This window comes from Lachnellula hyalina (assembly GCF_007821495.1).
Source record: "Lachnellula hyalina strain CBS 185.66 chromosome Unknown contig00118, whole genome shotgun sequence".
Taxonomy (NCBI): Eukaryota; Fungi; Ascomycota; class Leotiomycetes; order Helotiales; family Lachnaceae; genus Lachnellula; species Lachnellula hyalina.
This window is the reverse complement of record NW_022157232.1, coordinates 50142-76449: the sequence shown is the minus strand read 5'-3', so window position 1 is coordinate 76449 and position 26308 is coordinate 50142. Positions and strand designations below refer to the sequence as shown.

The window sequence follows — 26308 nt, the reverse complement described above, 5'->3', positions numbered from 1 at the left end:
GCAAGAGCGATCGATGTAAAGGGGTAGACTTTTAGGCGAAATCAAAGCCTGTAATTTACGGGGTACACGCTGAAATTTAGCGACTGGGCCTGCAGCTCTTGTCGCTCTAAGCCTTTCTTCGTATTCCTCCCTAGGTTGAAATCGCTATTCCAATATGACACTTTATGGCTCAAAATACGCTAATTCAAAGAGAATGTAACATTAATAGGTTCATATAAAACACGTCACGAGGGTTGCGCGTCCCTTGCATTAGGCACCAGCATACAGCGATTTCGCCAACCTCAACAATCGTTGGAAAGAGAGCTTCTCCAGCTTGCCGAACATAGACTACCTATCTATATCTTGCCGGGTCTGTTTGCTGGTCCGGCGACCCTGAGCGTAGGTATGAGGACTCTCTCCAGGCTTCTGCTACTCGGCTTTGTCCATCTTTGCGTGTCCTTAGATGAGCAAGAACCTCTAATCTCTACGCCCTTTCCACACTTGCTTATTAGAGTCGCTGCACTTGGCGACAGCTATTCCGCCGGCCTTGGCTCTGGGAAATTCCTGTCTGACTCAGAAGATGGCAGAGATAATGCATGCGCCCGTATGGACGGCTCATACCCATGGCTACTTTCCAAGCTAAATCTCTTCCACATTGGTCAGGGACATCTCCCGAGCTTTGTTTCGTGCTCTGGAAACCTGTTGGAGGATATTGATGGTCAGATTGAGAGACTTGGGGGCAAGAAGTTTGACATTATCACTCTGTCTATCAGTGGAAACGACTTCAAGTTTGGTCAAGTGGTTGTACGTGGCGATTTATTTGATACAATAGAAATGCTGACAATGTATCTATAGGTAGATTGTGTCTATCCATACAGGTTTCTCCCTGGATATGATCGATTTGAGAGAGCCTGTAATGGGACATTGACTGAGGCCGAAAAGGTGATCAAAAATCCAGCCAAGTGGAAAGAGTTCAGAAACACTATCAAGAGTATCGAATCCAAAGCTTTGGCACCTCACGGGAAAATATACATTACAGGGTATGCCAAGTTCTTTGCTCCGCCACGCGAATATGATGCCTGTGACAATACTTATTTCTTCCCAAGAAGAATACTTGCCGTCCTGCCGATGAAATATTCAACGCGCTCCAGAATGAATGATCTTGTCGGCTTGGTAAATGCCCAAATCGAGACTAATATTGCCGGCAGTCTTGAATCGGCGACCTTTGTCGACATAGATGACCACTTCACTGGCAGGCGGTTTTGCGAGCCAGAAAATGAAGATGACCTTATTGGCGCGGACAACCCAAATGTCTGGTTCAATGATCTTACCACTACACTCGAGGAGGACTCTACTTGGAACCCGGATTCTGTTAGTCGCTGTCCTGAGGAGGATCCGTGGGCGGCATGGGCACTCGATTTGCCGGAATCAGTTCAAAATGACACGGATTTGGTTCCACGAGGCATTGGGGATAACCTTCAACGTGCTTCTTCCTTTCATCCCAAGAAGGCTGCTCATATTGCGACGGCAATCAAAGTGGCAAATATGATCTTCATCGATTTTGCTGGGTAAGTACAGTGATGGATTCCAGCGTTCCATATTCGATAGCTAATTCCATCCTTGTTTAGACACCACCTACCCCAATGAAGATAACAATACCAATTTACGTGATGAGGCAACTCAATTGCGTGCAATCTTTGGATTTCTCGACGCATATGCTATTGTTATCAGCACTTCATAAATCTGGACTTGTTTAAGTTGGAGTAGAGACGACCGACAATCCCTGCAGAGTAGGCTCCTTGATGATGGATTTCCGAGAGCAATTCGTAGGAAGAATGAGATTTCAAGCAAAGGTTCGATGCTCGTATACTCCTACTGATGGATGACTGACTGGGAAGGGGATATATTGGGTCTAATGGCATTGGAGCTCCCGATGTTGATTGCTGAATCCCTGCATGACTTGCCAGTTTTGGATACACCCCTGGCCTGAAGGCCTTTGGTTCTTTGAAATGAGGCGAGACTAATTAAGAACGTATACATATTACGCCTCTTTCACGATTGACTAGCATAGGGCTTCGCGGCCTTTTATGTAAAGGATTGCCAATTATAAACACTTGAATTCTATATCACTAGTATCATTATATTTCTCTAAGCTAGATATAAAAATCGGCACTTACTATTAGTGACTTTTGATGTCCTACACTACTTTGCATTTTCTAACTTGGTACCGCTTCTGCCCATCTACCGTGAGACTTCTTCGAGTAGAGTAGCAACTTTTTGTGGAGAAGACCGTAAAACACCATAGAAGTTGAGTGAAATATCCTAGAAAGTTTTAATGCAATTGCCCAATTTACTACGGCCCGACTTGAGGCGAGTTACATTTTATACAAGTGCATACCTATCCCCTAAGGGTTTTGCAGTCCTTGTTGTGAAGGAAACAGAAACGATGGCTCGGGACAGATAAAAGGGGGAGGGGTTATCACACGCTAGCTGACTAGGCTGGTCGCCATCCTCACCGCCTGGCAGAATTCAAAAAAGCTTCGAACAAAACCTCAAAAACCAGAACTTCATTCTCAATCATACAACCTCCCACCACAATACAAAATGCCCAAACAAAAAGCGCCCAAAGGCGCCTCCTCCGAAGATGTCTCTGATCCTCGATTCTCAAATTTCACCACCGATCCACGATTCCGGCTCCCGTCGAAAAAGCACACGCGCACAACAATTGATAAACGTTTCTCGCGCATGCTGAAGGATGACGATTTTGCGAACACGGCTAAGGTCGATCGGTATGGACGGAAGCTGAGTAGTGAGGGCAAGAAGAAGGCCCTGGAACGATTATACGTTCCTGATGAGTCAGATGGGGAGGACGAGGACAAGGCCGAGGTCGAGATCGAAGAGGACGATGTTGTGGAGAAGGAATTGAGGACTGTGGATGCGGGGTACGATCCTGCTCGTGGAGGGGGATTCTCGTCTTCGTCTGAGGATGAAGATGATGATGACGAGGATGGAGGCGTGGAGATCGAGGAGGAGGCGACATTCCCGGATATGCAGGGTGAGCAGGCGACTGTTGAGATGGGCGAGGTCTCGGAGCGCATTGCGGTTGTGAATATGGATTGGGATAATGTACGGTCTGGGGATTTGATGGCTGTCTTTTCCAGCTTTGTGAAGCCTGGTGGCAAGATACATAAGGTTTCCGTATACCCCAGCGAATTTGGCAAGGAGAGGATGGAGCGGGAAGAGTTAGAAGGGCCACCAAAAGAGATTTTCATGCGCAAGGCAGATGAGGATGATTCGGAATCGGAGCCGGATTCAGAAGATAGCGAAGAGGATGAGAAGATCAAGAAGGATTTGCTGAAAGAGGATGATGGAAAAGACTTCGACGACGGAGCCCTCCGTCAATACCAACTCGAGCGGTTACGCTATTTCTACGCAGTAGTCGTCTGTTCCGACGTCTCCACCGCACAGAACATCTACGAAGCAACAGACGGCACCGAGTACCTCTCGTCAGCCAACTTCTTCGACCTACGCTTCATCCCCGACGGCACTACCTTCGACGATAAACCGCGCGATGAATGCACCAGTGTACCAGAAGACTACCGACCTACAGAATTCGTCACAGACGCGTTGCAGCACTCCAAGGTAAAGCTCACGTGGGACATGGCCCCGGAAGAAGCGACGCGAAAAGACGCCATCAACCGCGCCTTCAGCGGGAGCAGAGCAGAGATCGGCGAGAACGATCTACGAGCGTACCTAGGAAGTGATTCAGAATCCGAGGCCGAAGAGCCAGGGCCAGAGGCAGAGTCAGAGGCAGAATCAGACCACGGGGCAGAACCCAAGCTCAGCAAGAAAGACCTACAACGGCAAAAAATGCGCGCTGCTCTCGGTCTAGCCGACGAGCCCGCCCCCTCGAGCAAGAAATCAAAAGCAGGCCCCGTAGGCGACATGGAGATAACCTTCACGGCCGGCCTATCCGCCTCGACAGACACGACGGGCGTCTTCTCCAACAATCCCATCACGACCGAAACGACGGCCGAGGCGTACGTGCGGAAAGAAAAAGAGCGCAAGGCGCGCCGCAAAGAGAAGTCCAAAGCCAAGCGCGAAGGACGGGACCCCGACGCTTCTCCACCTCCAGAGCCCGAAGACCAGACGGCCGAGACGGAGAACCTCGGATTCGACGACCCGTTCTTCAACACCGAAGAAGTGTCCAAAGCCTCAGCCTCAAAGACCCACCGGAAAGCCGACCGTCTAGCAAAGCGAGACGCGAAAGCCGCAGCAGCAGCTGTGTCGGCGGCGGAGAAGGCAAAGCTTTCGCTGCTCATGGAGGACGCGAGCACGGACGCGCCCACGAATCTCGACCACTTTGACATCAACGAGATCGCGCGGGCCGAGAAGAAGGCGGCGAAGAAGCGCAAGGATAGAGGGGAGAGTAAGAGGGGTGGGTTGCAGTCGGGCTTCGAGATGGATGTTGGTGATGAGCGGTTCGCGGGACGGTTGTTTGGGAATCACGAGTTTGCTATTGATCCTAGTAATCCGAAGTTCAAGGGGACGGAGGGGATGAAGGCGCTGCTGGAGGAGGGGAGGAGGAAGAGGGATAGGGGTGAGGGTGGGGGGCGGGGATGGGGTAGTTGTTGAGCGGAGGGAGAGGAAGAGGAAGGGTGGAGATGAGCAGAAGGAGGGTCTCAGTAGTCTTGTGGAGAGTGTAAAGAAGAAAGCCAAACGCTGAGTAGCTCGAAAACAATAAGCAAATGTTTATCTATACTCCCCCCCCCCCTTGGCGTGATTCACGGTCGGGCCTTGTGAAGTAAATAGATTTTCCTGTAAATGAAATCAAGTACAATCCCACCGCATAAAACCCGCCCCTTTTTGTCCCACGCTTGCCCTTTTAGCAACCCCTATAGACAATTGTCCCTTTTGTCCACCACCTGCCCATGATATGCGGCAATAACGATATGAGTAAAGAGGATACGATGCCAATGGGTACAACCGTAAGCAAAAAGAAAGAAAAAAAGCCATAATGTCCCACTCCCAGCAAAACAATGAATCTCCTCTACCCTACCATCTATCCAGCCATCCCTTTCCAACCCCTCACCCCTAATCAAGATCCATACCTTCACTAGCCCCACCACCACCACTACTACTACCATCATCATAATCAGCCTCCACGCCCATAATCACCCCATCACCACTCGTGCGCAAGAACCCAAACAGGTTAGCCAACTCCATGAGACTGAGGCCCTTGCTCTGGTCACCCTTCGTGATGGCCTTTTCTAGATCTCGTAGTTTGTGTATCTGCATGGTGAGGAGACGCATATCGACGCTGTTTTTAACTACGATGCGCGTCATGTACGTCTCTTTGATTTGCCCGATCCGGAAGATGCGACCGAATGCTTGTTGCTCGACGGCGTGGTTCCACCACAGGTCTAAAGAAATGCAGCGGTTGGCCCAGGGGAAGTTGAGGCTGTGGGTGGGGGGAGAGAGAATTAGTGCTGCTCGGATAATGTGCCACGCTAAGTGAGACATTTAGGAATAGGGGGGCAGGAAATTAGTGTGTGAGAGAGGACTTACCCTACACCACCACATTTCAGCCCAGAAACCAGGATCTTGATATCGGAGTCATCTCTGAACATCTTCGTAGCCTTGGTCCGGTGTTCGAGAGAGCAATCACCACTCAGGTAAAGGAAACCCCAGCCTTCAGAGGCACACATGCGACCTATGATGGAGGCTAGGAGGCGAAACTGGACGTAGATGACTACCTGTGGGGGCGGTATTAGCGAAGGGATCAACGAGAATGGGGTCGGATGAAATTGTAGTTAAAAAAGAAGAATGTTCCACTGGAGGTGGGACATTACACATGCCTACCTTATCTAACGGCGCCTCTTCAAAACCCTTCAGCAGTGTAGACTTCAGAGCAGCAGTCTTGGCGGAAGGAGTAAGAGGGAATTCAGGGTCGACGTCGCTCTTGTACAGCCAAACACTCTCAACAGCGGGCTCGAAGTTCAGGGCATCACGACCCTTGCTATTTGGCGGAAGCACACGCTTCTTACCCTTGCGGCCATCGTCGTCGTCGCTGGCGATCTCGCGGGGTTTCGCTTCAGTGAATATTTGATTGCAGGAGGGGCAGGTTGTGAACTATTGTTTCACACCCAGTCAGGTATTGTTAGAAGCTCGTTCGGGGGAGGATGAACTTACTTCATCATCACCACCAGCCGCAACATCATGCAAATATGCCTCAAGACAATCCCTACAGAACAGATGTCCACACTATCCACATGCAAGTCAGCAACAATCACCCACTGCGAGTGGAACACTCACATCAGTCTCCATTGGTGCATCGGGCACATCACTACAAACGCCACAATTGACCCTCTGGTGTAGCTCAGACTCACTGAGCCCACTGAACGCCTTCTGCATATCGAACTTCTTGCCATAATTCCCCCGTCCAAACGGCAATAAAGGTCCGAGTTCCTCACCATTTGCGGCCGCATTGGCTCTGATTTCTTCTGATTCCTGAACCCAGACCTTAGTTTGCTCGTAGAACGGTTTAGCTCCGCGAACTTTAAGTTTTTCAAACTTATCCTTTAGTTCGTCAACGTCCTCGAGGGTCCAGGCTTCTTTGATGGTGCGTTCAAGCATGAAGGGGTGGGAGGTACATTGGCGGAGACGCAGAAGCTGAACCATAAAGATGCTATAGTTGCGGCGGGCTTCACCTACTTCGAAATAGCGGTTGAGGTTAGCGCGAAATCTATTCTCGGTAATCCGATAGATAATCTGCTCCTCAGGAGAAAAGTTGATGTAGAGAACGACAGGATGCGGCTCTGGGAGTACGATAATAGGACGGTTCATAATGGTCGTGCTCATTGTGCGACGCATCATGGTGTAGCTGAGCAAGGTAGCAATACGCTTCTGCGATTCATCTGATTTAGGGTCACAGAAATACTTTTGAAAGGTCTGAATATCAATAGAATAGTGAGCCCTCAGGAAGCGAAGGTATGGGAAGAGCCTATTGGAAGTCAGCTACAGGCAAAGGTCCCAGATGAGAACTTACTCTTCAAGACGATTAAGCAATGGAGTACCAGTTAGGCACCACCGGTAGACGGACTTGAGGTTCTGACATGCTAGAGAGGTTCTCGTAGCATTGTTCTTAATTGCATGGGCCTCGTCTAGTACAATCCGGTACCAGCCGACCTTGTGCAAATCACCAACGTGCTGCATAGCTTGCATCCACCAGTTTCGCCAGCCAATTGTCTCAATAATCAACCGTTCCTTTTTATCAGGAAAAGGAAACTGTCGCATCACCTCGTTATAAGTAGTAACGACGATATCCATATCTTCCAAGATAGCCTTGGAGATTTGCGAACTGGTCTTGTATCTTATAACCTTTTTAAACAATCCTGGTTCAGTGTGGAACTCGATCTCTTCCATCCATTGGTCAAGTACAGCAGCTGGGACGACGATCAAAGTGGCCTTTCTATCTTGCTTCAAGTCAAGGGCGGAGGGAGGGTTACCGACCATGCAGGCGAGTGTTTGAACGGTCTTTCCTAGACCCATACTATCAGCAAGTAACCCGCCGTGTGGAGGCTCAGCGCTAAGCTCGCGACTGATCATCCATTGAGCCCCCAGAAGCTGATGGTGGTACAGAGGCGATGTCATGCCCTTGATCAACCACTTGCCATTAACAGCTCGTACCTTCGCATACCCAAACGATTTGGACGCTACCTGCAACTTCTTCTTGTCATCTCTAATAGTATTCTTATTTCCTCCAGAAGGGATATTGGCGAACAGCTTTTGAAACTGTGAGGACTTGCGTTGTTGACCTTCAATAGCAACTTCTGGGTCAACATCAAAGGCAGGATTATTGATTCGGTCGTTGATAGGATCATTGCGGAACAAATCTTCAAGAATAATCCGACCGGCAGGATCCTGGCCACTGCTACGATCAAATCCGTTTACAGGTCGAAGAAGAGACTCGGAACGGGTCGTGACATTTGGTCTATTCGCAGCCTTGTCGTTCTTAGCAGCCTTGCCCTTACCTTTTGGCTTGGCCGCTACCTTCTTTCCACCGTTCTTAGCAGCTGGTGCCCTCTTGCCCTTCTGAGCCTTGGCACGATCTTGTTCACGCTTTGCATCCTCTTGGGCGCGGAACTCTCGAGCATTGGCGGGTCTCTTGCCAGTTGCCTTCTTCCGTGGTTTGCCTTTGCTCGGTTTGGGATTTCCAGAGTCATCCAATCCATTGCTACCGTTATATTCATGCAGCATTTGGCGAAAACCTGGATCCTCGGGATCATCTCCAGTTTGGAGGGTGCTCTTCGTTGGCCTCTCTCTAATGTGACGACCAACAACTTCTTCTCTTTCTTCGGGAACGAATAAGCTGTCTTCGTCCTCTTCATCCTGTTGATCCAGAGCATGAGCAACAGCTCGCTTGACACGATCCTTGCTCTCGATTCTCCTCTTAAGATTATACAGTTCAAACTTCTCATCTTGGGTGATTTTGCTATTCTTCTGTCTCATCTGAAGAGAATCTCTAATCGTCACCAAATTCTCGTACTCTTCGTCACGACCTGTATCTTCCTCATCCATCCAACTAAGATCAGTCTCGTCCGCGTCTCCCATTGCAGCCTTAGTATTCTCGTGCTCATCTGCTATCTGAACAAACGATGGTCGCTTTCGATTACTGCTTTCTGCCTCGACGGACTTACGTGCACCGAACATGCTTGCTTTGGTCGCATCCTTCTTCCGGAATGAACCCTGTATCATTAACTTCTGAGCAGCCATCATTTGCTGCATCTGTTGAATGGTAAGTGGGTTGGCAGCAGGTGTAGGGAGGCGAATTGTAGCCCTGTCTGATGGTTCTTGTTTAACGGTAACGGGTTTCTCGAGTACAGTGGAGAATTGTTTTTGAGACCATCTCCTTTGCACCTTTATGGGTGCATCTTTTGCATTGATCATTACAATGTCATCATCTTCGATTGTAAGTTGCTCAACCTGGGTGCCCAAATTATCATCTTCAGAGGAAAATGGAGATGCGGATGGGGATGGGGTAGGGGATGCACGGTCGTTGTGGTCTTCAATCGTAATTGAGGGAGCTGGCTTAGGCGTAGGATCAATCCGGGCTGCAGACGAGTGAATAGAGGCATTGCGACGTGAATTAACACCAAAAGGCTGTTCGAGTGGAGCGTCTGCATACAGGGAACCAAAATCAATTGGACTAGCAAGCGCGCGCAGGTGTAGTGAGTTGCCACCTCTAGTCGGTTCCGGTGTGAAGTGCTCCTCACCTGCGACTTCTTCGAGCCCATTCGCCGAAGGTGCGTATTGAATTTCTGAAAGGAACAAACCTTCAGAATCTTCACGTTTTGGCTCTGGAGTAGGCATGCTTGGTCCATGCTGCTGAAGAGGGAATTTGGCAGGTACTTGTGAGGGCGAGTTTGGGGTCGAAGCGTGGTCGTGTTGGGGTGGTGGAGGGGGCGAATTCATGCCGCTCATAGAATGGTCAGCAGCTTGTTGGCTTCTGTCGGCCTGGTCAGAATCGATGGATTTTTGAAAGTCAAAGGTATCCACAGGGAGATACATTTTGATTCAGGAATTGTTATGCTTTAGTGGAAGAATGAGGCTGGGTGATATTTTGAATTTGGTGGAGAAGGTTTGAAGAACAGTCGAAGAGGACTTGAAGCGGGATGCTGGATAATATTCGAGGATTGGGTGTAATTGCTGATGTGAACAATGTTCCTAGTTGATAGGAAGTCGAAGGTGATAAGAGTAGATGGGTAAAGCTCAGACGAGATTGAGATCAAGTATTATTGTGAAGATGTTGGGGTGTTAGTAGATTCCTGATCGTGACTGAGAGAATGGAGGCCTTAGATACGGCTGCCAGATGTGTTTCGCACGTTGCTGAAAGGACCCTGGGATGTTAGTCAAGTCTTAAAAGGGACCAAGAAAACGAGACCTGATAACTCTGGAAGTAAAAACTTGAAGGTCGAAGTGTCGATTCACTTGTCGACCTCAAGCTAGTGTCAATAATGAACGCTCGCAGTCAAGGACTTGGATTCCCGGTTGATTTCAAGCACGAATTGAAAAGAATACTCCTTGCGATATGAGGAGAAATCAATTAAGATCAAGAATAAAGGATTGTAAAAATGAAAGTGTTATCGATTCACTCTCAAACTCTTTAAATTCGCGTTGAGGATGACCGCTGTTGAAGAGAGAATTCAATGGCTCGCTCGAAGTTGCTTTTGAAGATGTCGTAGAGCGAAAGAGCAGTTAAGACAGATGAAGGATTGGGAGGTAGCGCTGTGTCCAAAGAACACTCACGCGATTCCTCGAGATTGCAAAGGAAAGGACAGCATAGAGCTGCTGGATGTTCAAGAGAGAAGATGCCGTAGATCAAACGAGTTCGATGAGCAAAGAAGAGGAAGGATTGAGAGCAAGAGAGTGAAGATGTCGTTCGAGAGCAAAAGAGGCCAGCAAGGAAAGAGCAATGGCCGAGGAAGGTCGTAGATAAGGTAGTGCTGTTTCTCTCTTCCTGTCACTCCCTCCAGAACAAGTAAGAACGAACGCCGTTATCCTTCAAATCCACCCCTCCCTCCTTCCCTCTCATCACCCAGAATCATAATGCAGTGCCGTGTCGTGCCGTGTGGTGGTAAACTCGTGTCTCATTCTGTGGCCAAGAACACACATACACACACACACACCTTGCGTACCTGATTATATCTTTCCCCCATTCTAAATTCCACACCCACAACCACAACCACAAACATAACCCCCCACCCCCACAATCACACACACGCGCAGGCATAGATAGCACCCGCATAAGCGCAACAAAGAATTTGCATTGGATTAATTTCTTCCTAATCTGTATTATGTATTTTCTTTTCTTTCCCTCATGTATCTATCCACTCAAAAGAAAACCACAGATAGGTAGATTATTCAAAGGGTAATACCTCACCACCCCATTCGATCCCATCCCAAACTCCAGCCAGCCTTACGGTCTTGTTTCTTGATGATTGGCAATACTACATACATGATAAGGAAAAACGAGGTGCGTGCGGATCGCAAGAGGAGATATATACAAAGGAGCAAAGGTTGGGGTATTTGAAAATGGACATGGATTGTCGGGTGTTGAAGATTAGGATTGAGAGATCCGGTGATGAAGGTTGAGAGTCGAGCCGCTGGCCGACGGTGAATGGAAGTATAATGTGTTGTGTTGAAGGTCGAACGCCATAGGCGTGGTGTATTTCAGTTGGTTGGAGCTGGTCATAAAAGCGGCACTCATTATCCCAGCTTTAGTGCACCGCCTCACATATATAAACTGGTGCCGCTTTCATCCACCACAAGGCTGTATTCTTGGGGATTCTTGGCTGAACACAGGATTTCGTACTTGGCTCGAATATGCAGCTTATCTTGAATTCTCTCGCCGGTGACGACGAATTATGATGCTGAAACTTCTGGGTAGTACCAGGCACACACGGCAATAATTCTTGAAAAGTCAGCAACAGCAGTTTAACGGGAAAAACGTAGTACTCACAAATATAGACATTGCAAGAGCATGCCCTCAAGCCAATGACTGCGGCCATCCGCGATGAGGTAATTGACGAGTAGAACTGCGACAAAGAGTACAGCAACTTGGAAGCCATCGAAGTTCAAGTTCATATCATCCTTGCCCATGATCCATCCAATCACAACAACCAATGGCAGTACCAATAAGGCAATCTGCATACTGGAGCCAACGGCAACACCAATAGCAAGATCCATCTTGTCCTTAACAGCCACTAGATCATAGGGGAGTTAGTAATTTCCTATTCAAGAAGGTTTCGGGAGTAGAAGGAGCTTATGTTTCCAGTTTGGGAAGTGTGTAAGGAGTAGTTGGAGTAATGAGGCGAAACATGCTAGAACGGTAAAAAAGTGAAAAAAATTTACCAGTAACTGCTGTCGCGTGTTCGGCGGCGTTTCCAACGATGGGAAGCAGGATAAGACCAACAAATTCGACTGAGATTGAACCACTCTTGGTGACAGAATCGATACCATCAACCATAAACTCGGCACAAAGTCCAATGATAGCAGTAGCACCAGCCAAAGTAGCCCATGCAACAGCGATATGAAGTTGAGGCTCCTCAGGTTCGTCCGGAGTTTCTTCGTAGGCGTTGGGGAGAATCAGCTCATCATTTGGTGGTCTGTCAACGACATTTGCTCTGCCAGGACCAGCGCTAACGCCACCTGCTTTAGCGAGACCCTTAAAAACGGCCCCGTCAGGCAACGCGTTCTTGCGTGGCTTCTTTGCAACCTTTTGACTCTCCTTGTTAAAATCTTCGGAATGCGTCTTTAGTTGGAAGAAAAGGTAGCATCCGTAGACGACAAGGAGGATCACGGACGTTCCACGAGAAAGAGCTGCGACTTTAACAACTGGGGCTACTGTTTCACCAGGCCAGCCAAACTGGGCGAAGCAAGTTGGAATGATGATGCTGCCAATAGCAAGAGCCAATAAACTGGCAGCGGTCTGGGCAACGGTCTGATTGAAGTATTGTTCTTGTCTTCGAAGTCCACCGAAGAAGAAACACATGCCCAGTACAAGTAGCAAGTTGGAGAGCATACTGCCAATCAGAGATGTTTGGACAACGGTAATATTGTCTTTTGCCAGGGCAATAACTGCAACGATGATTTCGACGGCATTACTGGTTTGATTAGCGGGCAATTATAGACAGAGCATGAAGACTGGCGAGCTTACCCAAATGAGGCATTTAATAGACCACCTAAACTCTCACCAACATGAAGAGCAATTTCTTCCGTAGCAAAGCTTAGCATGGCTGCTAGAGGGATAATGGCAATAAAATTGACACAAAAGATGACTTTCCCATCTAGATGCGCATAGTTGCATGCAATACCTGCAGGGGCAGCCAGCAGCAAGATGTTGATCCAGGAATTAAAGATGGTCGCCTGCAACTGATTTCTGAGCGTGAACGGCTTGTGCTTCAAGATTTTCCCCATGTACCATGGTCGCTTTTTGGGTACATCCTCCTCTTCATCTGAATTCGAGGCGCCTTTATTCCTTTTGAAGAATCCCCCTACGAATCGTCGGCGAGCCTTTTCTTCGGCACTGGGTGTGCGCGTCGCTGTTTTTTCTAATGTAGTTCCCGTGGTAGTACTTTCTGGATCGCTGGATCGCGCGGCGCCTGAGGGTTTTGTCATGTGAAACTCTTCATTTTTTGAAGTTGCCCGGACATCATCTCCACCATTCAGCCCCGACGAGCGTCCTACAGGTTCTGTTTGTACATTTGATAACGAGGTCTGGTCTTCGGCGCCATTCGCAGATTCGAGATCATTGTTGTTGTGCCATGTACTGGATCTTCCAGTCTTTCGGAAAGGGTTCATAGAATCGCCATACCAAGCTTCTTTCCTAGCCTGGCGCTTGATGGAGTCTATTCGGTACATAGTAAGTTCAAGGCCACGAATTGGAGTGTGGAGTGGAGTGGAGGAGTCAAAGATAGCAGAAGGTCAGGGATTGCGCAGAGAAATCGGATTACTGACGCATTTGAAACCCCGTCATGATTGTTGTGATTGCGTAAATGTGTATGTGAATGTGCGACGCAAGGGAGGATATTGGTGGGTCTCGTTGATTTGCGCCTAAAATGAGGCAGCCTGGTGGGTGGGTAGTATTGACGGGGCGTAAGACTGGTTGGGTTGGTTGCTACAGTAGTGCCAAGGCCAAGAAAAGGAAGGGATAGTAAAAAGGTCGGGTTTGTGGTTTTGCGACGAACAATTGCTGCTATCTATCAATTGCAGATATCCTGCAAATGCCCCTCGTTTTGTGTAAGGTCGGGTACCTTATGTAGGCCGGTATTTGTGTATATGTCGCGGCCTTTTTATCACAGCCTCGTGCAGGTTGCAAGGAAACAGTGGGATTCGCCTCACTTTGGGGGCGAAGTGTAGTGTGGAGCCGTAAGAAAGGAAAAGAGCCTGTCGAGAAGCCTCGTGTGTGTGCCTGAGGGTGAACTGAACTGCGCCTCAGCTTATTTGGTAGGTAGGTATTGTGGCTCGTAAGGCGTATGGAATAATTAATTATATCGATGCCAGTGTCGTGATGTTTTTGATTTGGAAGAGAAATGAGAGGAGCACGAGAGGGAGGGAGGGAGGGAGGATGAAGCACGCTCTGGGTCTCTTGTAAGATTAAAGGTATCCTTGATTTAATTTGCTTGGCAAAACAATCACTGCCACGACGACCGTCACCGTCATTTACTGAATTAGGGCCCAGCCCAACCGCGTACAGTAGCCAGTAAACGATGCTCTTTCGTATGAGTGAGTTATATAATTATCTGGCTATTTCTCTCAAGAAGAGGTACAGTAGAGTAGACTCTCCCTCTCTCTCTATACCATGCTGGGGTCTTTTCTTGGTCTCCCTCCTGCAGTTAGAATCTTATCTTATAGACCAAGGGAAAGGTACACTCTGCGAACTGCAACTTATTGAACTACTGACTGTATCGCGAGTCGTCATCTTATGCCGCAGTCTCATGATTCCACTTCTCTTCTGCTCTTGTTCCTTTCAATCCATTATAATTCCTCACCATTCCATTATACACGCGTCGTCTCTCAACAGGATATTGTGTTTGATTCCAACTCTTGACCTGACTCAGGAACAGTTGGCCATCCATCCATGCCCTCCCTGGACTCCATGACGAGGTCCAGAAGGCTCCTCCCGCATTAGACCTATCCGACAAGCTGATGCATTTGCGACAACACATACTATGAGAGACTACTGCTCTGTACAGCGAACATCACATCAAATCGCATGTACCTCACCAGTAATTGGCTCTTTTACTCTCTCTCAAGGCCAGAAATCAGGTCTACCATTGTGGCTGAGCTGTGGAGTACAGGCGCCCTTTCAAACTCACCCCCGAGATTCGTACCACTTGCCACCAGTCACGTGTGAGATCTCCCCACCAGCCATGCGGGTGGTGCGAAGTAGTGACACCTTTTTGTTGAGATGTGGTCAGAGTTGGCAATCAAGCATAGCATGGATTTCTCTTCCATGGTTGTTTGATCTAGATACTCACGTGATGTACCCCCTTGTCAAGCCTATCAACTAGCAAACCGGCACCCAATACCTATGGCAGGTTTTAAATCTGCCACGTGCTTGTAATCTCAAAAGATCGAAATCATTATGGCCTTGAACCTTTCGCCAACGAGGTCGGCCGTCTCATTCGTCCCTATATAGTACGCGGGATAGTCACATCGACAGTACCAGCCATAGTAAAGCGGAAATAACCAAACGAGCTTATACGCACTTTCTAAAAAGAATGTATTTTTGAGATTTTATTATAGTTCTACTTATTTTATAATTGTAGGAAAACTACCTCGTATATGTCTGGTCTGGGTCGTTAGTGCAGTGCTCTTGCCTTATCGAAATAGTACCTATACCTATCGTATAATCCACTAGTCCCAGAAAGGTAAGAGGGAACTACGTACAACATCCCAATAAAATAGCAGGATCTCAACCAAGACTTCTACCAATCAAACTCCTGATAACAACTCTGTGCTCTTGTTCTTGGCTTGTTTTGGCTTTTGAGCTCTGTATTATGTACTGGCTGATATATAGCATACTTTGAAGGTACCTCCCTATGTATTTATTACACTTGATCTTATATCGGGTTGTTTATGCTCCTTCTGGCTTCATATCTGATAACATAATGCATTTACATACTATTGCAAGTACAGTACAGCCTGAAACTGCCGATGTTAGATTTTGGATGCTCGGATTGCCAAGGGATTCTTGTATATATCTTCTTGTGATGTCGTGTTGGGCCCAGCATGCGTTTCCATCTGATCCACAAAGCCATCCCATTTATCTTGAGAAACAATGGGGGCTGTCACATATGGTGCAGCACCAGTCTGCTCTAGTAGCTGCTTTAAATGCGGCACAAGGGCACTGATGCAGCGATCCTCCTTCCGCAGAATCGCAACTCGTTTCATTCCAAGATTCTCAACAAACCAACTTCTGTCCCGCATCATCACTCCTGCCTCGTATAGAGCAATCAGGTCCGGATGACAGTCTGCCGCCACAGCCGCTTCATATGCCATACGGCATCCAATAGCTTCAATAAGGGGTTGACAGAGGGGTAGTACAAGTCGATTGAATTCGTCGCTTCGATGTTGCCCCTTAGTTTCTCTCAGCAGGCCCTGGGCTTCTTTGAATAGCCCCGCTTCATAAAGAGCCAACAAACAACTTGGATCTCGTGGCTTTGGCATCTCGTAGCGTCCTATTAGGAGCTCAGAGGCAAGTCCTACAAAAGTTTAGTACTGATTCCAGATCACAAAACGGGATGAGGCTTACGAATACAAAGAACTAGAATATCCCCCTCTGCAATATTTATTCCTCTGGCTTCTAGTTGTAACCCAATAATCTGGTTGTGCTTGAATAAACCCTGCGCACCGCATCTTTCCGAGAGTTGAAATAAACGTGTTTGTGTCGCAGGTCCGATGGCAGCTTTAAAGCAGGTTCCAAGAGCGTGTTGTACCGCAGGATTCTTTTCCGCTACGAACTTGTTTGTAGCCTCGTCAGCATATGCCTCAAATATTGCGCTCTCTGCCAGGGCGTGCAAAATCGAGACGTGTTGTGTGCGGAAATGGATGATGGAACTTCTTCTACCATCGGGCCCGCCTACTGTCCGTCGAAAGCTGTAAGTCCCTGCAATATAAGCAGCCATCTTCAGAACGGGGATGTTTAGAATTGTTAGAGCAAGAGTGCCAATGCCCACACGCCCTATGCTAGCCATGAATGAAGTTCTCATGTTCGGGGCCTTGCTCAGCGTGCCGAGAAGCGCGAGGGATGGGAGCCGAACATGATCAAATGTTGTTATCGAATGGCCTGCAATTTTCGACCCAGAACGCTTCGGAATCAACCTGACCAGCCCATCAGCGATTTCCTACGTCCAAAGGAAGTATAAGCTCACTTTGCTGTTATCCCAGAACACATGCTATGACCGTCATTCAGCTTTACAACAAACGGGCGTGGGCCACGGTCTTCTCCTTCTGCGAGCAAGCGTGCAAATACGATTCCCACTCGTTCAAACCCCTCTTGCGGAGTTGTCATCGGCATGTACCTATACTTGGTTAGAGATATCTCTCTCTTCGGTAGGTTTGCATACTTTGCAGCATCTTTAGTGGGTGAATGCAAGTCAAACTCTCCGTTGGCCAACAATGTCGCCGTCGTTTCGAGATTTCGAGCATCGAGTCCATGGCCAACTTCAGTCAATAGGTATTGAGCGCTATAAAGCCAATCAGTTCTCATGTAAAGGCTTCTCATAATGGACAATTTACGATGTCTTGAATTCGAGAATGTTGTTCATAAGGGGAACGAGATCCGGTCTGTCGAGAATAAAAGGGGCAAGAGTTCCTGCTGCAAGATTGTACTGGATGAACACAAGGGTACCAGCTGCGGCATCTTTGGTCCATATCATATCCCTGTACAGAAGCCAGAATTTTGGTTTCAAATAAAGAATATCCTCAAGTGTTTGGGCTGGGCACCAGGTCAGTCGCCGAAATTAGGAGGGAGCTGAGGCAATGGAGAACTTGCCATAATTCTGAGAAAAGACACGAGCGCGCTGGTAAGAAAGTTGAAGCTGTTCTCGCTCATTCAGGCGATCATAATCTTGGGAGAATACATCTAGGCTTAGGAGATCCTGACTTGGATAGGTCGAAGGAGTTTGGAAACGGGTCTCGAATTCGGCGTGAGCCATGTTATTGTTGGGAATGAATGGGGGAATCAAGTCCTGGGTCGATTGGTAAGAACCAAAATTGGCCTGGGAATAGTTTAGGATTTGGTCTGAAAGCTGGAAAGCTGGAGGCGGGCGTTCTTTTTATAATTCAAGGGGAAATCAATAAACGTATTAGGATGTGGGAACTAAGCAGTGGAAGTAAAGAGGGCATAAATTGATCAAGGAAAGAAAGCTCTGCTTATATCTCTCCCTTGTCCGCTTAGCCTCTTTAAGGCTAGAGTTACTCCTCACCGCCCGTAGCAGTAAGCGGCAGTACTATATACTAAGCATAATCTAACAAAACGGAGTGTTCCATGTCGGCAATAGGCTTGGCGCTTTACTTAGGACCTTTCGTGGATAACACGAAGACGACTTGCAGCAAAACGAGTTGAAAGCCGTATTTGGAAGGAACTTATGCATAACAAGACCAACTTTTAAACGAGTCTCGTAATATGACAGAAGAATGCGAGTTTAAAAGCAAGGAGTGGACCAGGGCTTCGTAAATAAGGCCATAGAAGGCTTGCGAAATGATACACACTATTGAACAACAACCTCAAATCCGTCCTACAACATCGTCTTCAGCTGCATCAGCGTCACTTCAAGCGCGCTCTTCCCACCCACAATCCATCTTCATCAGCTAGCATTCAAGCCACTTAAATGGGTGCGATGGCTCTTAGCTAGCGCGCTCTCACTCACATAGAGGCTCCCGGGAAGCATCACTGGCGCATTCGTCAGCTCGATCGAGAAAGCGCTAGCTAGAAGCTGTGTCTGCCAATACAAAAAGTCCCGAAAATGACGAGTCAATAGAAACCTATTCCGCTACACCGCAGGAAATGTGCACGAGTGGTGTCACTCAAAAGTGCTGATTAGGCCTAGTGCTGATTTTATCACAGTAAAAGTATCCAACCAGTGTGATAAGCTGGGCAAGTTCTTCTAACAAGCTACTTAGTACAAGGAGTGCTACCGAAGAAAAAACTCGACATCTCGGCAATATCACAAACTTTCGATTGGATGGTAGCTCCGACAGTGACAGACATGATGGAATCATGCTGAAGGTCTGGATATTATGCACACCTAGATCTCCATGAATAAGACCTCGCACTGTAAAGAAAACTTATCACATACTCCAACGTGGTGATATGCGGTATATCGAAGGTAGACCTGAGTCATTTCGTCAATTTAAACACTGGAGACTTATTTCGACAGAGGGCCAAGGGGCAAGTGCTAAATGCATTATTGCAATTGAGGAGAGAAACAGAGATGCCTTGGCGACTAAGGAGAGAAAGGCGGAATCAAAGGCTAGAAGCTCCTAATATATACAAAACAGGGCGCTACTACCTTCCGTCGTGTTTGCACGCCTGTAACAGCAGATGATTCCAGAGTTTGCTTTCAAAGTAGCCCGCCAGCTGCGGCGACACGGCGTCGGTAAAGAACCGGAAAAGCCCCCATTACACTAACTCCAACTAACTAACTAATATTAAAAGCTGAAACTGATGAGGTGACTTAATGACCAGTCTGACCTAAACACCCAAAGCAGATCTTCTTCCTGCCCGATCAACCTTCCCAATTGCTTCCACCCTTACTCCCAACGCCTCCATCTCACTGATGTTCAAGACTCCTCTACCGTCAAACACCCACTTAGGCTTTTGAAGATTGTATGCAATTTTAGCCCAGTCCAGTCTGTCGTTCTTCTCTTCCTTCCCGTCAAGCGGAACCAAATTTTGCTCTAAGCAGTATTGGCATCCTGGCTCGCATTCAGGTTGGGCTACAAACCTCTGCAGTGGATCATTCACTAAAAGCATTGCCGAGAGAGACTTTTGCAAGGAGAGAATCTGGGACTCGGTAGGCTCGAGCCAGTGGAAAGGTCTCGGGTCCATGGTTGCGGGTGGTTTGGCTTCCGGCAGCTCGTTTGGGAATTTGCAAGGGGCACAGTTTTGGAACTCATCACAGTCTGTCAAGATGAGGACCGCATGGCTATTGAGACAAGCTTGATATGGATCCGAATAAACCTCAATCGGCCCGCCGGACTCTTGCAGGACCTTGCCGCCAACCAGTCTCCCGATCTCCTCCTTCACTATGTTAGGATCACAGCATGGATCAAATACTGCGATCTGTTTTGGTGTTTCTTCGAGAAGACTCTTGATGCACTCAAGAGCAGGCGATTCCCTTGTGTCGCCCGTGTTCTTCTTGAATGCGTAGCCCAGCACAGTCAGCTTCTTGCCCACCACTGTCTGATTCAGACATCTGATTACTCTTTTGACGAATCTCGATCGTTGCCAGTCGTTCACTTTCAGCACTTGTGTCCAATACTCCGCCACCTCAGGCAATCCTAACCCCTCGGCGAGATATGTCAAGCTTAGAATATCTTTCTTGAAACAACTCCCTCCGAATCCTATGCCAGACTTCAAGAACCTTTCCCCGATTCTTGGGTCTAGACCGATGGATCTTGTAATCTCATCGATGTCTGCACCAGTTGCTTCGCATATTGCGGATATGGAATTAATGCTGCTGATCCGCTGTGCTAGCATAGCATTTGCGACCAGTTTCGACAGCTCGGAAGACCATATATTCATACTGACTATCCTGATCTGCGGAACCCAGGCTGCATAGACCGAGGAAAGTGCTGCTGCTGCACGGTATCCAGCTGGTGTTTGACTACTTCCAATAACCACTCTATCAGGGGTAAGGAGGTCAGTCATTGCCGTTCCTTCGGCAAGAAACTCGGGGTTGGATAAGACTTCGAAATCTAGATTTGGGCGGTGGACTTTCAACTGAGGGTCATGGGTATCAGTACATTGAGCTCAATGAATGTATGGTGAGACGAACAGTATCTCGAATCATTTCAGCAGTTCGGCATGGAACGGTGCTTTTCTCTACAATAATCGCCCCTGGCTTCGCATAAGTCGCCACTTCTCTGCTTGCTGCCTCCAGCGCCGTCATATCTGTAGCTCTCCCGGCACCAAGACCTCGCAATTTTGTCGGGGTGTTGACAGCTATCAAGACAATGTCTGCTTCGCTGATGGATCTTGAAACTTCTGTTGAAAAGAAGAGATTTGGTTTTCGCGCCTGCACGAATATCTGTTCCTTGTGTTCCCCACAATGAGTTTTGTATTCGGAGCTGGCTAAAATGTCGGAAGACATGATGTCCATGGAGTCGGTTCTGACTGCCTCATCAAGAAACGTGGTTGCATTTGAGCCGTCCCGTGCTATTCGTAGAATGTCCTGCAAGCCCGGTTCAAATATTGGAAGATGTTTGGAGTTCCATTTTTGAATACGAAAAGGATCTCGGTCGACGACCGTTATCTTGAGATGTGGATTTTGAAAAGCAATCATTGCCGATGTTGGTCCACCTGATCCTCGTCAGCTAAGGTAAATTCACGCCTTTAGTCTAGAGAGACTTGTACCAATATATCCGGCACCAATACAACATATATTTCTGACTTCAGCTCGATTTGAAAGCACCGCATCTGCAAAGGTGCTGTCTTGTTCCGGTCTACCTTTGCCCACTGCTTCATCTTCGAGTGCATCGCCAATCCCCAAAACTTTCAAGGATGGACTAGAGCCAAAGCTACCGCCTGGAGTGGTGGTAGGAGTGGGTATATTGAAGAGAGTGTCCTCGGAGCCGAACGCTAAGAATGCCTGCGGTAGGTGACGAGCCATCGAATAAGTTCCCGAAGTGCGGATATGTTTGGACAACCGGTCTGTAGGAAAGAATAGTGATGCATCTCTATAGGTTTTGTTGAAATTATGTTTATGTAAGAGGCGTCCGGCAATGCATTTTTCGTCAGTTATTGTTTATGACTATTTATACGGTGGAGTATCAATCAATAAGCATTGAAACAGTCTTAAACTTAAAGCTTGACTTGTGAGTCGATAGAGCTACAGACAATAATGTATTCCGAGACTTCGGGATGAAACTCTAGGTAGCAAGGCTTCAAAACTGGATATAAAAGGTAAAATTAGACGAGCCACCATGATCTGCGGCAGTCGGCGACGTTGGGACCATGTCCATCACAGGGCTGAGACTTTTTAGTGCACTTCCTATTCTTGTCGCGTTAACGATGTTAGGGAGAGGTATGGTAATGAAGTAAGGGTGTCTTTAGGCATCATATGATATTCGGTGTTCGCTGAATCCTAATCTCCGTTAACAGCGAGTACGCGAGCTCCTTGAATTCAAGGAGTTTTAGTGGATTCAAATAAGAGAAATGTTGGTATCACAGGTATTGATACGTGATCACTTCTTCTACTAGTAGAGACTTGATTCTGGTATTCTGATTGATGATGCTTAGCAATCGTTATGATGTTGCGGACGCGAAGAGATTATGCCTCTCAGCTTACTAAGCTACGCCAAGTCACATGACTAGAAATATCGGGATCCATAAAGGGGTGCAAGTGCCTTCGCTTCAAAGCGCTGCCTCATTTCATCTAAACCAAAGATCTTGCTATGTCCACTAATATAATTGCGGCTGGTAAATTGCCGAGCTTCAATTCAAGAACATAAATTTGATAAATAGTCATTCGAGCTCGTTATCGACTTGATCTACTAACTATCAGTTCTATTAAAACTCTAGCTCGATCTATCTCTATGTAATAAAATCTAATACAATCTTTTAGTGCTTATAAGTCACGCCTGTGATCTCTATATTTTCCCAGCTGCCTGGGCCTGCTCAAATTCCTTGCTGAATGGCCAATCCGTGTAGCCAAGCGCTTGTTTCGGCAAATAAAACTTACTTCGGTCATAAGGTGTGAGTTCGATCCTTTCCTTGACCCGGAAGACTAGATCAGGATTCGAAATGAATAAACGCCCAAAAACAATCACTACATCTTTATCCTTATACTCGACATCAGCAGCAGCGTACGCCGATTCTGTCTTGTAACCTGAAGCGAGGAGGACGGGACTTTGATTGTCCCATATATCGACCAAGAAGTTAACTGACTCGGTACTTTCTTCAAGGTCTGGCCCTTCTTCCCTCCACCAAACTCGTGGCAATATGATATGGAGGTAGGCAAGGTTGAACTTCTTCAACTCTCTGGTGTAGTAGGAGAATTGTTCCACTAAAGCATCGCTCTTCATTTTCATGCCTTGGAACGTGCTAAAGGGTGATATGCGGATGCCAGTCCTTTCAGCGCCTACGGCGGCAACGACGGCTTTCGTAACCTCCAGCCCAAACCTGGCTCTCTTCTCCACACTGCCACCCCAAGCATCCGTTCGGTTGTTGCTCACATCCTGGACAAATTGATCAATCAGATATCCGTTCGCACTGTGGATCTCAACGCCGTCGAAGCCCGCCTCGATGGCATTTTTCGCCGCTTGTGCGTACAGACCAATGTACTCCTGGATTTCCTGTTCCGACAACGCTTCCGGTTGGTCGCCGCCTTCAAAGGGAATATCGCCGGGGCCTTTGACTTTACCATCCGCACCCAATTCTGCCGATAGGACTTGCGCGGATGCGGCGCGACCAAGGGCCCACAGCTGGAGGTACATAGATGAGCCTTTTGCATGGACGGCGTCTGTAACTTTCTTCCAAGCTGCAATTTGATCCTCGTTCCAGATGCCTGGAACATTGGGTATACCACTTGCCTATCGCGAGGATCTTGAATCAGTATTGCCTTGTATGGGAATACCAAAATTGGTTATTCTAGACTTACTCGGGGAGCGATAAAGGAGCCTTCTGATATGAGAAGGGTGCCGGGTGTAGATGCACGCTGAGCGTAATATTCTGCGGCCATCGGGAGGTGCACATGATTATCGTCGGCACGGATTCGAGTAAGAGGAGCTAGTGCAATACGGTTGGAGAGCTGGACATTGCCAAGCTTCAGTGGTTGGAAGAGTCTTGATGGTGACATTTTGTTCGTCTCTTTCTTCTATGTGCAAAATATACTAAAGCTTGAAAGAATGGGTATGTATAAAAAACATAGGGTGGAGGGGCGCTTTCTCCAATTTATAGAATTCTTCTCACCCACCTACATACCTCTTGATTGTTCAGCAATCGTACATACTAGAAAACATTACTCCGTAAAAAACTTCTTATCGTGCGTGTCGTGCGCCCACAGGGATATTCCCTAGGCCGACTACGATCAGACCACCAAATAAAGAAGGCGGACAAAGTCCACCCTTTCTGCGTATACCTGAGTCGTACACCTGTGGTGGGTTCATCCGACGTATCCCCGTGAGTAAGTAATGCATTTGCATTCTAGGATTCCCCCGAGTCCCCTTAGTAATCCACTTGCATTCTAGGAGTTAAGCTGGGGATACTACGTAATTTCGGCTATTACCATCAACTACCGAAGTATTTTCGGAGGTAAGGTAAATTAGGTTAGCCATGTAGGAAAAAAGCTTAGTAAGGCATGTCTGGCACCAGTAGTTCACTAGTACTTACAGTTATCAGATCATTTTACGCACGGGCCACAGGCACTTGAGAGACAATGACGTCGCATACGGTGTATAAAAGTGCCGAGTTGCGTTGTTCGCGAAAACTCAGGAGCGAAGTTTTTCATCACCAACCCCAGGAACTTTCGAGGTAGTGTAGAGGGTAAAGGCTGAAGCAAAGAGGAGGGATAGAACGGTAAGATAGAGAGAGAAGAAAGGCGTAACGAAAGTAGTGAGAGGTGTAGAGACTGTATTGCATGATATATAACTACCCAGGTAGAGAGTGAGAAGAAGCAGCTATATACCGCAGTGTAGTCACATGATAGCCATGCGCCCAGAGCCCAAGACCCGAAAGACAGCAGAAGCAGCCCTACCATAGTAAAAACATAAAGGGGTACCAATTGAAAATGTGCTAGGTGGAGTGGGACGTTAAAAGTCGATGGTTACCTCCGTATACATGTCGGGATAATGGGACCCGGACTTCGTAGTCATGTGATCGAATGACTAAGCGAAAGGGTATAAGCCACCACTCTTCGCAACAGATCCAGGATCTACTATATCAATCCCACATCAATGCAACCACTAAGACCCCAAGTACAGATCTACTATAGTAGCCAAGTGATCACCTTGTGATACCAACACTAAGTGCCGATTTGCATGTCTACCACGAGAAAGCATAATAAAGCGTTAAGGGTTAAGAAAAAAGACGTAAGTCTATGCAGCTGCAAAATCAAAGCTGCATAAAAGCGATTGAAGCAATTATATCTCATCACCAATACCAGTTCGTCCCATGATTATTTCCCAATCCATTTTCATATCCCGTTAATGCAAGGCATCCGAATAAAACGATCCTATTCCATTACATCCCACCGCCCAGCCCACCTTATATACTTTTTAGAAACATAACCCAAGACCGAAAATGCGCAAACGAACAAATAGCGCAATGTTCAATCTACAATGCAATGATGGCAGCAAAAATCCCTAATACGCCCGTAAGAGAGACGCCCATACGAAGTGTATCAGCGGCAGCCTTGCTCGTCGTCGCAGTCGCAGCACTAGAGCTCGTCCCTGTAGAAGTCGAAGCACCTACAGTATCCCACCGAATTAGCAAAAACCATCGATCTCCCTTCTCAACCCCCCCCCTTTCTGAACGGATTACTCACCACTCGTCCCACTAGCAGTCTTCTCACCCCCAGTCTCACTCGCACTCCCCGTCGCCTTCCCAGTCGCAGTCGCAGTGCCCGTCGCGGTCCCAGTTCCCGTTTCCTCTGCGGCAGCTGTAGATATCGGTGTGACGGTCGCGCTGGCCACGCAGCCCTTTTGACACGTCTCGTAGGCGGCGTTCGCGGCTGAGCTGCCGTCGCCTTGGACGCAGGATGCGATGCAGTCGATGGTGCGATTCTGCGCGCTGTAGTCGCCTTCGGGCACGATGATGCAGGATTGGCGGCAGGAGGGGTCTTTGGCGTCGCCTGGAAGGTGGTCAGTTGGATCCGGGTAAGTTTGGTTTTTTGTTTGGTGGAGAAGGTGAGGGGATGAGAGGAGGAGGAACATACAAGCGGACAAGCAGGAAGCTTGAGATGATTGCGCTGGAGTGAGAGCCACGGATGAAGAAACAGGGGCTACTGTTGTGTTTTGTGCCTCTACTAACAGGACAGCCAGGACGCTGGAGGCCACCAAGGTAGAGAAACGCATTGCGTTAGTATACCGGAATTGAAAACTTAACAACTTTTGAAACGAGTGTATTTTCCGAAAGGAATAAACAGAGAAAGATTCGAGAACAAAGTCTTCAAAAGCGAGCGTGTGTAGATGAAGGAAAGAAAGCAAATGATGAGCAGCAACAAGTAAAGGGGTAAAGTAAAATTCGTGGCACCTTTCCAGGGAAGAGACTTACTTGTGCGCCCAATTAAAAGGGATCGCGTGTCGCGAGGACTTTGCTCGTTAAGTGAGACATGTCATTTACGAGCGAAGATTAATACGAGTTCTAAAAGCATTGAGTAGCATTGTGAATACGAAGTAGAACTTGAGAGGTGGTAGCTCACTCGACATGAGATGATATTTAACGCTTGACGCTATCCATGATTATTGTATTTTAAGCTTAATTCGGCCCCCGCATTGATCGTAACTATATTCTATTTTTAGACTGGTCGAGCTAACAGCCTATCATATGCTTTGCCGTGGAAAGTCTTTCGCCTGGGAAAGATTTCTTTACGAACCGGGA

The 26308-nt window shown here is 47.6% G+C and overlaps 7 protein-coding genes across 7 annotated transcripts; 2 read left to right on the top strand and 5 right to left on the bottom strand.

Moving 5' to 3' along the window:
• Positions 1 to 384: 384 nt before the first annotated feature.
• LHYA1_G007557 (Lipase) lies at positions 385 to 1545 on the top strand (the record flags this gene model as incomplete). Its single annotated transcript, XM_031152486.1, has 2 exons — positions 385 to 783; positions 835 to 1545. Coding segments are annotated over 2 exons (1110 nt in total), but the record flags the coding sequence as incomplete, so codon positions are not given.
• Positions 1546 to 2583: 1038 nt separating this feature from the next.
• On the top strand, positions 2584 to 4705 carry esf1 (Pre-rRNA-processing protein; the record flags this gene model as incomplete). Its single annotated transcript, XM_031152485.1, has 2 exons — positions 2584 to 4579; positions 4608 to 4705. The coding sequence occupies 2 exons, from the start codon at positions 2584 to 2586 to the stop codon at positions 4703 to 4705; spliced, it is 2094 nt and encodes a 697-aa protein (XP_031003551.1).
• A 368-nt stretch (positions 4706 to 5073) lies between these two features.
• Positions 5074 to 9549, bottom strand: CHR28 (Helicase-like transcription factor; the record flags this gene model as incomplete). Its single annotated transcript, XM_031152484.1, has 6 exons — positions 5074 to 5440; positions 5548 to 5735; positions 5842 to 6111; positions 6172 to 6243; positions 6295 to 6982; positions 7028 to 9549. The coding sequence occupies 6 exons, from the start codon at positions 9547 to 9549 to the stop codon at positions 5074 to 5076; spliced, it is 4107 nt and encodes a 1368-aa protein (XP_031003552.1).
• Positions 9550 to 11403: 1854 nt separating this feature from the next.
• Positions 11404 to 13401, bottom strand: VCX1_2 (Vacuolar calcium ion transporter; the record flags this gene model as incomplete). The annotated part of the gene is made up of 4 exons (XM_031152483.1): positions 11404 to 11452; positions 11501 to 11744; positions 11893 to 12644; positions 12698 to 13401. 4 exons carry the CDS (start codon positions 13399 to 13401, stop codon positions 11404 to 11406), a joined length of 1749 nt encoding a protein of 582 aa, XP_031003553.1.
• A 2301-nt stretch (positions 13402 to 15702) lies between these two features.
• ACOXL (Acyl-coenzyme A oxidase-like protein) lies at positions 15703 to 17702 on the bottom strand (the record flags this gene model as incomplete). Its single annotated transcript, XM_031152482.1, has 6 exons — positions 15703 to 16247; positions 16298 to 16866; positions 16917 to 17066; positions 17112 to 17231; positions 17284 to 17482; positions 17678 to 17702. 6 exons carry the CDS (start codon positions 17700 to 17702, stop codon positions 15703 to 15705), a joined length of 1608 nt encoding a protein of 535 aa, XP_031003546.1.
• A 1538-nt stretch (positions 17703 to 19240) lies between these two features.
• On the bottom strand, positions 19241 to 21380 carry sqv-4 (UDP-glucose 6-dehydrogenase; the record flags this gene model as incomplete). Its single annotated transcript, XM_031152481.1, has 3 exons — positions 19241 to 20491; positions 20547 to 21070; positions 21125 to 21380. The coding sequence occupies 3 exons, from the start codon at positions 21378 to 21380 to the stop codon at positions 19241 to 19243; spliced, it is 2031 nt and encodes a 676-aa protein (XP_031003547.1).
• Positions 21381 to 22359: 979 nt separating this feature from the next.
• Positions 22360 to 23567, bottom strand: easA_3 (putative inactive dehydrogenase; the record flags this gene model as incomplete). Its single annotated transcript, XM_031152480.1, has 2 exons — positions 22360 to 23301; positions 23370 to 23567. The coding sequence occupies 2 exons, from the start codon at positions 23565 to 23567 to the stop codon at positions 22360 to 22362; spliced, it is 1140 nt and encodes a 379-aa protein (XP_031003548.1).
• Positions 23568 to 26308: the final 2741 nt, after the last annotated feature.